The 14471-nt window shown below is 38.0% G+C and overlaps 1 protein-coding gene across 1 annotated transcript; it reads right to left on the minus strand.

Moving 5' to 3' along the window:
* Positions 1-3046: 3046 nt before the first annotated feature.
* Reg1a (regenerating family member 1 alpha) lies at positions 3047-5519 on the minus strand. The gene is made up of 5 exons (XM_048416643.3): positions 5362-5519; positions 4680-4819; positions 4244-4381; positions 3471-3582; positions 3047-3292 (listed from the first exon to the last, which is right to left on the minus strand). The coding sequence occupies exons 1-5, from the start codon at positions 5423-5425 to the stop codon at positions 3225-3227; spliced, it is 522 nt and encodes a 173-aa protein (XP_048272600.3). The 5' UTR covers positions 5426-5519; the 3' UTR covers positions 3047-3224.
* Between the last annotated feature and the right edge of the window lie 8952 nt (positions 5520-14471).

The raw sequence follows: 14471 nt of genomic DNA on the forward strand, positions 1-14471 counted from the left end.
TACCAAGGTTGCAGAAGGATAAATAGGTTTGGGTACAGGGTGTTTTGTAGTTTGGAGGGGCCAGGTGATAGGGTTGGGTTTTGGGGATGCCTACCCACGGGAAACTCCCTGCTGGCTGACTAGAAAATTTGAGGAATTTGGGGGAGGGGCCCAGGATTTTCTCACACTGTAGAGGTCCTAGAGAATGGTGTGTCCCACTGCATGGCTGTTCAGTCACTTCTTGAGTCCCCTCAATATTGGAGTGGTCTGCATTTCACAGTTACACTGAGGTTGCAAGAGGATAAGCAGGTTTTGGGGCAAGGTGTGACTAATAGTTTGTAGGGGCTGGTAGATGTAGTTGGGTTTTGGAGGACCCTTCCCACAGGAAACTCCCTCCTGACTGACTAGAAAAACCTAGGGAGTTGGGGGAGGAGCCCAGAGTTTTGTCCCATTGAGGAGGTCCTAGAGAGTGGGATATCCTGCTGTGTGGTTGTTCAATCCCCTCTTAAGTCCCCTCAGTATTGGAGCAAGCTGGGTTTCAGAGTTCTGCTGAGGTTGCAGGAAGATATCTATGGCTCTTTTGGGAGGCCAAGCATTTGAATGGGGTTTGTGAGCAAAGTGATACAACTTGCTTAATGGCATCATAGATCTTCTTTGTGCCTGAAATGGGGCTATGAGCATGGCTCGCAGAGCTGACACTGAGCAGACCTCTACCATGTGAGACTAGGTGGAACAGAAAGTCGAAACATCCTTAGTCCTAGCCTTGCACTTAGTGTTTTAATAAGTAATCCTAGACCAAAATAAAAAAAATTACAGATACACAATAGGACAAATTCAGACATAAAATACCTCTAAAAATGACACAGTGTGTTTAAAAATGTACATAGGTGTGGGACTGAGAAGAAAAAGAAAAAAGGAGTATTATAAAAAGAAGAAACATTAAAAATTTAAAACAAAAAGTCTTTAAAGAAACAGAGTAAACTTGTAGAAAAAGTAATAAAATAAGAAAAGTAAGCCACATAAAGATGGAATAACCACAGAAAGTCTGGATAATGTAAATCAATGTGCTTACTTTGGAAGTTTTGACTGTGAATGAGGGAAGTACCTGTTGACTTAGGTAATATTGTATTCTTCTGGAGTCTTTGATGGAGATGAATAACTTATAGTTATAGTTTTCCTTAGTTATTATAAAAGATAAAGTAGATATAAATATTGTAACTGTAATTCTTGCTTGTTAACTGTTTGTTATGTGTAATTACACTGTGTTAAAATTAAAAACTTACTTTTTATTTAAACAGAAAAGTGGAGGTGATATGGGAGTCCCCTCTGTGTGCTGTGATTACTATTAATGAATAAAGAAACTGCTTTGAACCTATAGCAAGGCAAAAAGTAGGTAGGCAGGAAAAGGTAGACTGAATTCTGGGAGATATAAGGGCAGAGACAGAGAGAATTCATGGAGCTGCCAGAGACAGCTGTGCTGAAACTTTGCAAGTAACTCACTACTACATGACGATAAACTGATTAATGGAGATGGGTTAAATTAATATGTAAACATTAACCAATAAGAAGCTAGAGCTAATGGGTCATGATTTAATTAATATGGTTTCTGTGTGATTATTTTGGGTCTAAACTAGCTGGGGTGTCAGGAAGAACAATTGTCCTCCTCCTACAGTTCTGCCTTTATCTCAATAACTGACCTGTAAATGTGTGATATCTGCTTGATCTTGAGATATGGACCCTGTGAACATAAGTTGTTTCACAATCATTATGCAATATTTTAATTATATATTATGTTACACTTTCTTTTTTATTACATACTATAGCTAGGACTCTATTTTAAACTATTGTTTTATTATTTTGCCTCTCATATGATAAATACACAATTAAAAACTTTTAGGCTATCTTCTATCAATATATTTTAATGGTTTTGTTTTTACTTTTATTTTATCTTTTACATATTTTCCTTTGAAACTATTTACATCTTCTATGGATACGTAAATTTACACATTTAATCTATTCATTTTTCATATAGTCTGGTTATAGTTATATTTCAGACTAATAATGAGTATTCTTTTATTGAAGTGAATTGTTTCAACAAATTTTATTTAATACTCTTATTGGTATTAGGTATTTAGGCTGAATTACATTGCTAAATTTGATAAATTTCTACTCTTGACTGCATTTGGAGAATAAATTCATAAAAAGGGGAAAATAACTATTTCTATACATTTTCTTTACATAATCATCACGTGTTTATTTATTAGTTCATCCAAAGAATGTCATTTAAAAAAACTATGTTGACCTTTATACTTCTAGTTACCAATATGCTGGTCACCAATTCATTCAATATTTTAGATCAAGCAATTTTCCTTAAAATCTAAAATCAATTATGGTTCAAATTTATTTTTATGTATACAAAAATGTAGCTTTCTTAGAACTCAAGCCTGCAAAATCCCCATGTATTATGCACCAAAATACTCATGCCATTCACTATTTCTTCAAAACACAGGCTAAGCAAAAGCAAGGAGTGCGTGTGATTCAAATTTATCACAAACAAAGGCACAAATGGTTGATAAAGGCTGTATTCTTAACAATGGCTATGCCAAAATAAGCTGGACAGTGCTACAATCCCTTCTTGCTCAGGTACCCAGTTGATGTGGGAAGTCCTTCTGTATATGTGTTACTTTTATTAGTTAATGAATAAAGAAACTGCTTTGGGCCTATAGCAGGGCACAATAGAACTAGGCAGGGAAAACTAAACTGAATACTGGGAGAAAGAAGGCAGAATCAGGGAGATGTCATGTAGCCCTGCCAGAGACAGATGCTAGAGATGGAACATTACCCAGGAAGCCACAGACATACGGCAATACACAGAATAATAGAGATGGGCTAGTTTAGGATATAAAAACAAGCAAGAAACGCTTGCTTAAGCTATTGGCCAAACAATATTGCAAATAATACAGATTCTGTATGATTGCTTCAGTTCTGGACAGTGGAGAACATACAAACAGCCTCCTACAACACCCAGCCATTAGTAACAAACAGGGAACACAGGTGACAACACAAGTGGAGGACACAATTTTATTATCATTAGGTCAGGGGTATAAAAATTGGGGTAGATAAAAATACTGCAAGTCTGTTGTAATACAACAGAGAAGAATATCTAATCTGTGGTGGACAGATGGCCTTGTTTGATTCTCTAATCCATAGTAATGAAGTTCTGGACGTCTGTTGTTCAGGTGACTTTAGTTTTTGAACTTGCAGACAAAGGGGTACTGTGAATCACAGTTTTCATCTTTCCATTTCTTGTATGCTACAAGTCAATGAGAAAGGTCAGATAGGGAGGTGTGGTCTCACCGAGTTCTAAGACTTAAGTTAGGAAACAAGACCACTTCTATTTCTTGCATAAGTAACCCTTCCTCTTTCTGTACCCTGAGGTCTGTCCCCAGAACTGAGTTGAAGAAGCAAACAGCAGTATCTTTTCCTCCTACCTGTATTTGAAGTCACTGCCACACAAAAACCGCGGTTGGTCGTGCTTGGAGCTCCAGTGGCCCATGATTTATAGAGAAACAGAGCTCCACTGCTCCAGTGCCAACGGCGGTTCTACAGTGAAAGAGTCAAATCGAGTCAATGTCACTCAGAATTTTGTGGAAACTCCTGGACCCCGTGCATTTTAAGAAATAAACAATAATATAGAACAAAAATCAAGGTCATACTCCCTTTAAGAATCATAGTGTTTCTTTGCTTTTGTGCTTTCTTGAAATATTTATCTCCTCCACTGTCCCTCAGAGAAGTATTCTGAATTTTACAAAGAACCATAAATGTGTGTCACCAAAACTGCTCCTAGAGTCTCTCCTGAAGTTAAATCTGACCTCTTTCAGCATAACACTAGATACGACTGGTTGGATTGGTAAAGCAACAGATTCACCAAAAGAAGCAATACATTATTTTCTTCTGTCATTCCAAAAGTATTCTTTTCAAACACAAATATACAAGATACACAATAAATAGTAATGAATATGCAAAAAGCACATCTCAGTAAATGCAATACGATTGACCTCGAATACATGGAGCTTTAAAGAAGTTGAGCCCCAGCTATCTCCATAACAATCTGCAGTGAGCCTCAACATGCTCATATATTCTAGCATCCACAAATACATTACTTTTCTGTATGTGTTGTAAAATTGGCTTTTTAAAGTCTCAACTTGATTCTCCCAATTCTTCTTCACCTGTGTATTAGGAGATAAGGAGGCCACATACTCACATTTTTGGGGTCATGGAGTCCAATCCAGACATAGGAAGCTGTAGTAGCACTCTCCTTAATCAGAGAAGCCACAAAGCTGCCCTCGGCCTGGCTGAGCACTGACACCAGGTGCCCTGAATTCATATTCTGGCAATAGAGCTGTAAGCATGCAGACAGAAAATAGATTGCTCAATGGAGAAGCACTGTTCTGAACAATATACTACCCCAACTAAGGAATGTTTGAGAAAGAGGACAGTCCCAAAATGCTCCCTATGATACCATGTCTCGGCATCAAGCTCTCTCCTCAGAAAATTCAGAGAAAATGTCACCAGCAAGGGGAAAACTCAAGTAGGTGGGGCAAATTGATGATCAACCCTATCTTATGAAGCAACTCGGAAAGGTTAACATTCTCTACCTCGAGATATCTTTCTCTTCTCATAGTTTTCTTTTAACTTACATCTGCCTCTCCCCAGGTCAAACGATCTTCAACGAAGTAGTAGCAGTGGGAACCATAGGCATTAGCACCTTCTGGGCAGTTGTTCATTGCAGAAGGAAGATCTTTCTCAGATGTGGGCAAGCTTTCTTCAGCCTTCTCGCCTAGAGAGAGTGAGAGGAGAGTGAAGGAGATGCGGAGGACTGGACAAAGCCTGGATGCTGAGATATCTGTTGTTGAAGCAAGCCTCTCTGTCAGCATGCAAGGATGTAAGAGAGGCAGCAGAGTGACTTCTGTCCTCCTTTCTTGCTTTTCATTCCCAGCCTCTCTTTCCTTGAGACAATAGCTCACTAATAATTTCTGGGATTTTTTTTTCTTCACAGTTGTATCTTTATTTTTTTCTGAAGTTGTTACCTTTCTTTTGTATTTTATAACTTTTCTAACATAAGAGTCCCTGCATAAAGCCTCCATTAATTAATAAAGATGTCCAGATATAACCATAACAAATAAGAAAACGTTAGTTGTCATGAACAAGGTATAGGTTAATTACCAATACAAATTTTCTGATAGTTGATAATTTATTTGATTCTGATTAGTGAAGTCACAATCTCCAATATTTACCAAGCCCCTCCCTAAAGAACACAAACATCTATAGGAATGTAGTAAATCTTTCAGATCTGTAGGGATCATGGTGTAGCTTGCTTACCTTGGCTGCATGCCAGGAGCATCAGGCATGCAAAGAGGATATGGTATGCTTTATTCTGAGCCATGCTGAACAGAAGACAGTCTTATATTTAAATTCCAAATCAGCAGTTCTATTGAAGAAGAAAGAGAAGAAAACCCTAGGAGTGCTGAGCACAGCAAACTTTCTCCTACACAAAGTCTCTTATCTTTTGATTTCTTAGTTCAAAAAAGCTGTCTAGCATCCCCATATACTCAACTCTTTCATTTGAGATTTTAGGAATATATAGTCCTAGGAATAGAAAGGCAGCTTGGGCCTCTACTGAGTTACCAATACTTCTAGAACATTTTATTACGTTGTTTTGTCTCTTTTCCCAGATCTAAGTAGACTAGCCTGTGTTGAGGAGTCTTCCTCTTGTAAACACACTTACCAGACAGCTGGGAAGAATAAATCTTGCCAGGCTGTGTACTAGTAGGTCTTTTATATGCAACAGGGTAGGGTAGAAGAGTCATCACAAATGATGAAGGGGAGGGACAATGAGTCTCAGAAGACTTGCCTTTGGCACAGATGGCATACAGAAATCCTGGCAGTAGGAGTCACCTTTTCTGGAATATAATGGGAATGATCACAGGTGAAGAATTCTTCATGTTCACAGTTGGAAAACTTCTCAAGTTAAAAAAATATTTTGTTCTATAACAGAATCCAGATTCCTAGTTTCCATGTCTCTGAGCAGGAGCAGAACTTTCCAGGACCTCAAGATGTCTAAAGGGGTGAAGGGGGCCAACATGAACAACCCAAAGATGTGTGACACTAGAGCAGGACAGCCTGTGGGGCCTGGTGCTGGATAGGCAGCTGCATATGGCTTGTAGCACACCTACTTGAGACAGCAATAAAGCGGTTTAAGATTTAGACAACTTAGATGCCTCCTCTTGCATGCCACTAAATAAGAAATGAAGGCTGAACTTTTCTTTTCTATCCTGATATTCTCCTCTTCTATCTATATCTTTTCTTTAACTTCATACTGTGTACTGTTTTCTCTCTAAACTTTCCCCTTAATGGAATGATGCCTAGGTGGTCTTATCCACTTCCTTAGATGCCAGGTGCCCATGAAGCATGCCTATTCCTGCCTTGATCATTCTCTTCTTAAACTACTCAGGGGAACTTTGCCTGTCTCAATAGCAGAAAGTTCATTCTGCCTCTCTTCTCTTTGGTGATCTTTAAGATCAATAAGGATTACATTTCACTTTATACAATAGAACTTTCACACAGATTATTAGACTCATCCTCATTGTACCTGGTGCCCAAACTTGGATTCTGCTAGTGGGTAAATTTTGTATTGATGTTTTTCCCAAAGTAACATTATATTTTCTTTTTAAATTAAAGAATGTATCAGAAAGAATTCCTCCTCCTCCTCCTCCTCCTCCTCCTTCTCCTGCCTCTCTTATTCCTGATCCTCCTCCTCTTCTTCTTCTTTTTCCAAATGATTTACGCAAGTACACCCAGGATACAGAAGAACATGACTTAGCTTAGAATTTATTCAGTAAGATTTTAGAGGGGCTGGGGAGATGCCTTAGCAATTATGACATTTTGCTGCCCTTTCAGAAGACCTGAGTTCAGCAGCTATTGACTATATCAGGCAGTCCCCTCCACCTACAGGGGAATCTAATGACTTTTTTGTCTTCTTAATAACCTGCACAAAATGCACAAACACACAGACACATACACACATGAATAAAAATTTAAAAATAAACCTTTTGATAAAAAAATTTGGAGTGATATAGATTTTGTTCTTTGGAGAAAGTAATTATGATTCTCTAGACCAATGGTTCTCAATCTATAGGCACTGATCCTCTTTGGGGTTAAGGAACCCTTTCACAGGGGCTGCCAAAGAAAACATAGATATTTATACTTCAATTCATTACACCAGAAAGGCTACAGGTATGAAGCAGCAACAAAACTAATATTATGATTGAAGATCATCACAAAATGAGGAACTGCATTTAATGGTTGAAGCTTTCAGAAGATTGACAACCAGTGCTCTAGAGTGTAGCCTATGCTCATATATTATTTTTTCAATAACTGTGCGCAGTGTTTTATCATGCTTTTGTGGTAAATTTCTACTCTTATTCTGCTGGTTGAGTAAACTCACTTCCTAATTTAGATAGGTATATCAATGAGGTCTCTATTTTCTCTCTGGCTGTCAGCATAGGTGACATTGTTTCTTGTTTTTATTGAGCTCCACATTTTTCTCTGCTTCCATCTGTGCCTCTCCCTTCTTCAACCCTCTCCCAAGGTCGCCATACTCCCAATTTCTACTTCCTGTATATATTAGATCCATGTATGTCTCTCCTAGAGTTCTCATTATTGTCTAAGTTCTCTAGGATTGTGATTTGTGGGTTGGTTTTCTTTGCTTTATGTTTAGAATTCACTTATGGTGAGTACATGTGATAATTGTCTTTCTGGGCCTGGGTTACCTCATTCAAAATGATGTTTTCTAGCTCCATCTGTTTGTCTGCAAATTTCAAGAATTCGCTATTTTTTCTGCTGTGTAGTACTGCATTGTGTAAGTGTACCACATTTTCCTTATCAAGTCTTCAGTAAGGACATTCAGGTTTTTTCCAGATTCTGGTTATGACAAACAATGCTGCTATGAACACAGTTGAACACATGTCCTTGTGGTATGATTGAGCATCATTTGGATATATACCCAAAAGTGGTATTTCTGGGTCTTGAAGAAGGTTGTTTCCCAATTTTCTGAGAAATCACCACACTGATATCCAATGGGGCTGTACCAGCTTGCATTCCCACCAAAAATGCAGAAAAGTTACCTTTAACCCACATCCTCTCCAGCATAAATTGCCATCAGTGTTTTTTGATCTTGGCCATTCTTACAGGTGTAAGATGGAATCTCAGAACTGTTTTGATTTTCTTTTCTCTGATGACTAAGGATGCTGAGCATTTCCTTACGTGTCTATCAGCCATTTTAGATTCCTCTGTTGAGAGTTCTCTGTTTAGGTCTGTACTTTTTTTATTGGATTATTTGTTCTTTTGAAGATGATTTTTTTGCGTTCTTTGTATATTTTGGAGATCAGACCATTGTCTGATGTGGGGTTGGTGAAGATTTTTTTTTCTGATTCTGTAGGCTGTCATTTTGTCTTATTGTTTGAGTCCTTTGTTTTATAGAAGCTATTCAGTTTCAGGAAGTTCCATTTATTAATTGTTTCTCTCAGTGCCTGTGCTACTGGGGTTATATTAAGGAAGTGGACTCTTGTGCCAATGCGTTCAATTGTACTTCACACTTTCTTTTCTATGAAGTTCAGTGTGGATAGTTTATGTTGAGGTATTTGATTCATTTGGACTTGACTTTTGTGCATGGTGATAGATATGGGACTATTTTCATTCTTCTACATGTTGATATCCAATTATGCCAGCACCATTTGTTAAATATATTTTCTTTTTTCCATTTGATATTTTTTGTTTCTTTGTCAAAATCAGGTATTCAAAAGTATGCGGATTAATATCCGGGTTTTCATTCGGTTCCATTAGTCCTCCTGTCTGTTTTTATGCCAATACCAGGCTGTTTTCAGTACTGTAGCTCTGAAGTAGAATTTGAAGTCAGGGATTGTGATGCCTCCAGAAATTCTTTTATTGTACAGGATTGTTTTGTCTATCCTGGATTTTTGCCTCTCCATATGAAGTTGAGTACCATTTTTTTTCAAGGTCTGTGAAGAATTTTGCTGGGACTTTGATGGACATTGCATTGAATCTGCAGATTGTTTTTTGTAAGATTGATAGGGGCATTCTTACTTGGATTCCTTGGCATAATATCATTTCCATCTTCAGGGGCACCTGCCCCTGCTCTAACAGAGGATCCAAATTCAGTTTCAAACACCCATACCAACTGGCTCATAATTGCTTATAACTCTTCCTCTATGGGAACAGATACCCTCTCTGGCTTCCGAGAGCATCTGTGTGACTGTGTGCACAACCACACACACACACACACACACACACACACACACACATACACAATTAAAAACTGAGAGAGAGAGAGAGAGAGAGAGAGAGAGAGAGAGAGAGAGATGTACATTTTATTTGGTGGGTCTTTGCTTAATACAATTTCAGTTTATATTATACTGCCTTGTATTCCCTGGTAATGAAGTCCTTTGTAAGCCTTCACCATCTCTTTATCTCCTTATATAAAGTTCTTGATCTAGTTCACTATTCAGCAATCTCAGACCAAGTGGAATTATACGGGTAAGGAAATAAACTTTTTAGTCCTGTTTTAAATGGACAGTTACTCAGTGAATTTTAGGCATGAATTCTGTCTTTTAATATGAACAAAGACTGTGATGTCAACAGCGCCAAGCACTTAAAGCTCTGGTAATATCACTCCAGGAGCAGAACAGAACTCTATCAGCCCACAAAGAGTTTGAATTGTTAAGCATGCATTCCACTGTGTAGTACCTTATATTCTAATGTTATAGAGATTTCAAATAAAAATAATATTGAATTTTGCATGAAAATGAATGGAAGTAGAAAACACTATCCTGAGTGAGATAACCCAGACCCCAAAATATGAATATGGTATGTAATCACTCATTAGTGAATTCTAGCCATAAACAAAGGACATTGAACCTATAGTTCATGATTCCAGAGAAGCTAAGTAATAAGGTGAACCTAAAGAAAAACATAGATAGATCCTCCTGGAAACTAGAATGTAGTAAGAGGAGCGGGTCATTTTTGTTCAGTCCCACCCGGCTAGCTTATACCCAAAATAATTAGAGAGAAACCCTATTCATTAAATCACTGCCTGGCCCATTAGTTCTAAACTCTTTTTGGCTAACTCTTACATATCCATTTAACCAATCTCCATTAATGTGTATCGCCACTTGACTGTGGCTTACCGGCATGAGTCTCATCAGCGTCTGTCTTGGGCAGGAGAAGCACAGCATCCACCACACTGCCCTTCTTCCTAGCAATCTGTTCTGTCTACTCCACCCACCTAAGTTCTGCCCTATCAAAAGTCCAAGGCAGTTTTCTTTATTCAACCAAGGAAAGCAACACATAAAAAGAAGACCCTCCTACACCACTAGACAGCAGACAAAATTGCCAGGCAAAAGTTGGGAGCATGGGGGCTGGGGGGTACAGGGAAATGGAGAGGGGGAGAGAGAGGGAAGAAGGGGAGGTTTGGGGAGAGCTTGAGGAGTGGGATGGTTGAGATGGAGGAAGGCTGAATATGGGAGCAGGGAAGGAGATATCTTAATTGAGGGAGCCATTTTGGAGTTGGCAAGAGGCTTTGCTCTGGAGGGGTTCCCAGGAGTCCATGAGGATGACCCCAAATAGGACATTGGGCAGTGGAGGAGAGGGTGTCTGAAGTGGCCTTGCCCTGTAGTCAGACTGATGACTATCTTGAATATCACCATAGAACCTTTGTCTGGTGATGGGTGGAGACAGAGTCAGAGACCCACATAGGACCACAAGACTGAGCTCCCAAGGTCCATTTGAAGAGCAGAAGGAGGGAGAATATAACAAGGAAGTCAGTACCATGAGGGATTGTTTCACCTACTGAGACAGTGTCCCTGAGCTAATGGGAACTCACTAACTCCAGCAGGACTGGGAATGAGTGAGCATGGGATCAAACCAGATCCTCTGAATGTGGTTTACATTGAGGTAAACCACAATTACTTACATTGAGGTAGACAGAGGGGCCAATGATAATGGCACTGGGATTTTTCTCTACTGCATGTACTGGCTTTTTGGGATCTTATTCTCTTTGGATCCATTACTTCCTAAGCCTGGATGTAGAAGGGAGGGCCTTGGATTTCCCACAGGGCAGGATGCCTTGCCCTCTTATAGGACTTGAGGAGGGTGGGGCAAGGGTGTGTGGGGGATCAGGAGGGAAGTGGGAGGAGGGGAGAAAGTGGGAATCTTGTTTGGTATTATTTATAAAGTAAGAAAAAAATAATAATCTAAGAATGTCAGGAAACATGAAAAGCCCTAAGATTTTACTCAGTTTTCAAACTAGGTTATTCTTCCACAGGTTTTTCTTTCCATATTGAAAGCAAAACATGTTGTTATTGCAGTGAGCATAAACTTAGTTCTTCACCCTCTTGTCCCAAGAGAGAGACGTTGATAAATGTCTCCACATGCGTGGAGTCACATTACAGGGAAGAAATTACCCCTGTGAGAAACCAGACAACATATAGTGGGCAATAAGTAATGTGACCATTTATTTAACCAAAAATTTATACTATACTAGGAACAAAGCAGGCCTTTTGTTTTCTAGGAGACTATGTGCCAACTTTCTCTCTTGAAGAAAATGTCAATACGTCTATCTTCAAATTTTTTGAAAGACCATCTAGACCAGTGATTCTCAACTTTCCTAACTCTTTATCTCTTTAATACTGTTCCTCATGTTGTGGTGACAACCAACTCTAAACTTATTTTGTTGTTATTTTATAATAATTTTTGGTACTATAATTTTTGTACTGTTATGAATAGTAATGTAAATGTCTGTGTTTTCCAATGGTCATAGGTGACCTCTATAAAAGAGTCATTTGACATCAAGATGGGTCACAGTCCACAGGTTGAGAATTATAGGGAACTGTTGAGAACTTGCTTTATAGGGAAATTTCATCTTTATGTCCAAAAACTCTGAAAGACATTTCGATCAAATGTACCTACCACCCTGATTGAAAAATGTAAAAGATAATAAGAGGCACATGGAGGATTGGTTCCAACTTCGCAGAACATCTTTTACTATCTCAATAAAACAAGCAAGATATTTTATTTGAGATCACTTCTGAGTGTCCATTATTTATAAATATTTTATCAGAATCTTAAACAAACTTGAAGCTTTTCCCAGAATATTTTTATACATTTATTTAATATTTGCTAGGTAAATATCCTACTTATACTTGGGTTTTTAGATAAGGTTATTCTGAGGAGTGTAATCTTATGGAGGAGCTTATGTGAAATGGTTGCAGTGAAGAGAGGAGAACATTGGAAAATGGTTAAAACATGGGAATAGCAGGGAAGTCTACAGCAATAATCATATACCTGAAATACTTCTTTCATCCTTATGATGCATTTATTCATATGCCTAAGATGAAGGCAGATCCTGAAGAAAGCATCTTTGTTCAACATTTTTCTAAATGAAATTCTCTAACTTCAGTGTTTATCTCTCCATTAAATAATAAACTATTTATTGTCCAAAATATTTCCCTGTGATATATTTGTTTTAGTGTATCACAGCATAACATAATTTGACAATGTTCATATTACATTACCTTTCTTGCTAATCTCATTTCTCTTTTCTGGTTGTTTTTTTTCAATTTTTATATACACATGCATATGTGTACCTTTGTGCAAGTGTGTGTGTGTGTGTGTGTGTATAATGTGTTAGTTTCACAAGTGAGGATATGAAGATATACATGACAACTATCATCCTTGATTTGACTAATATAGCTTAATATGATCTGTGATTTTGTTTCTTCCTCAAGAATCTACAAAATACCCTCCCTTTTGCTGCTCAACGCATCCCTTAAATGATAGCTTCTTATTCCTTGATTTTTATCAGTACAAACATATATATGTATAGATACACGTGCATCTGTGAATATATATTGTCTTTTCATTTATATCATGGCTCCTGCTTCTATGGCTCAAGTAATATCATGGAAGAAGGGGCATCGAAAGTGTAGGAGTCAGAATACAATGAAGTCTGTAGCCATCAGATTCTATGTAGGCATAAATACATCTTTTAGATTTCTAGGGGTAAAACATAAAGAAAAATAAAAGCAAATTGTTCCCTGTTTCCTACTTGGGTTTTTAGATAAGGTTATTCTGAGGAGTGTAATGTTATGGAGGAGCTCTTTTCTTCATCTGTTCTCCCCTGATTTGTCTTTATTATTCCCTGTAGAATGTTTGTGTTCTTGGCTACTACAACCATCTTTTACACACTTTCCGGGAAAATCTTTTCTTGACCTTTCTGAGTCCCAGGACTGTGGGAACTGGGCATCTGATTACACACCCAAAGAAGTTAAATTCTATCATTACTTGACTAAAAGTTTGTTTTGATTAGGCTATCTTACCTCTGCCTGGAAGAACATCTCAGCATGCCAGAAACATCCCTGACCCACCTCCTTGTATGTATGTTCTTGTTCATGGTGTGGGCTGCTTTGTGTGATTCTCAGTGTCCTAAGCTGCCCTGTGACTCTCCTTGCAATGTTTTCTTGTGTTTGATTCATTGGCTACACACTGATTTCTACTCTGGGTGCTGTGCGGCTTATCTTCCCTAGGTACCCTGGTAAGAGCTGAACAACAAGTAAGACTATAAAAAGAGTTCGTGAGTAACTTCACTTTTAAAATTTTAAAATTTAACAAACCAGAAAAAATGTATTGCTACTAAGAATGGTGAAAATCTATTCATCTCAATACTTTCACCACATTTCCACCTTAAAGTAGGCTTTCTACCTCTGTATCCAAGACCAGCTTGAAACTCACTATGCAGACCAGATTGTTCTCAGACTCACAATGGTCCTTTTGCTTTATTCTCGGACAACTAAATGGTTATAAGTTATAGGTGGTAGCTAGCAGCTCTAATTTCTTAAATACATCTGTCTTGCTGAATGCCTTTCTTTTTCATTTTTAAAGATTTATTTCACTTCTAATTATGTTTGTGTGTCATGCGGAAAGGGCTTCTACGTCAGTGTAAAAGCTTGTGCTGTCCAGGACATGTCAGAGCCCCTAGAGCTGGAGTTACTACAGATAGCTGTGAGATTCCCAAGATAGGTGCTTAGAAAAAGTAAGGTCTTCTTACAGAGCAGTACACACTCAACCTACAGAGCAATGCCTCTAGTCCACACACCAGCATTAAAAATAATAATTTAAATGTAATATATTTGAAGGGCAAGATAAATATGTGAAACTACGTTCTCATAAATTATCATTTCAAATGTACATGTTTATAAGAGTAGGTGAGGTTTTTGTTATATTAACACAAAAATACTTGTTTCTAAAACAATACCTGGGAATATAGAATCGCTTGGGTTTTTTTCTACATTCTTAAGGAATCACTTGGTCTGTAGACTGAGAATTCTACAGCGCCTCACTGGAGTTATAAGTTAAGT

The sequence above is a fragment of the Myodes glareolus genome, chromosome 6 (assembly GCF_982192425.1).
Source record: "Myodes glareolus chromosome 6, mMyoGla1.1, whole genome shotgun sequence".
NCBI classification, from domain to species: Eukaryota; Metazoa; Chordata; class Mammalia; order Rodentia; family Cricetidae; genus Myodes; species Myodes glareolus.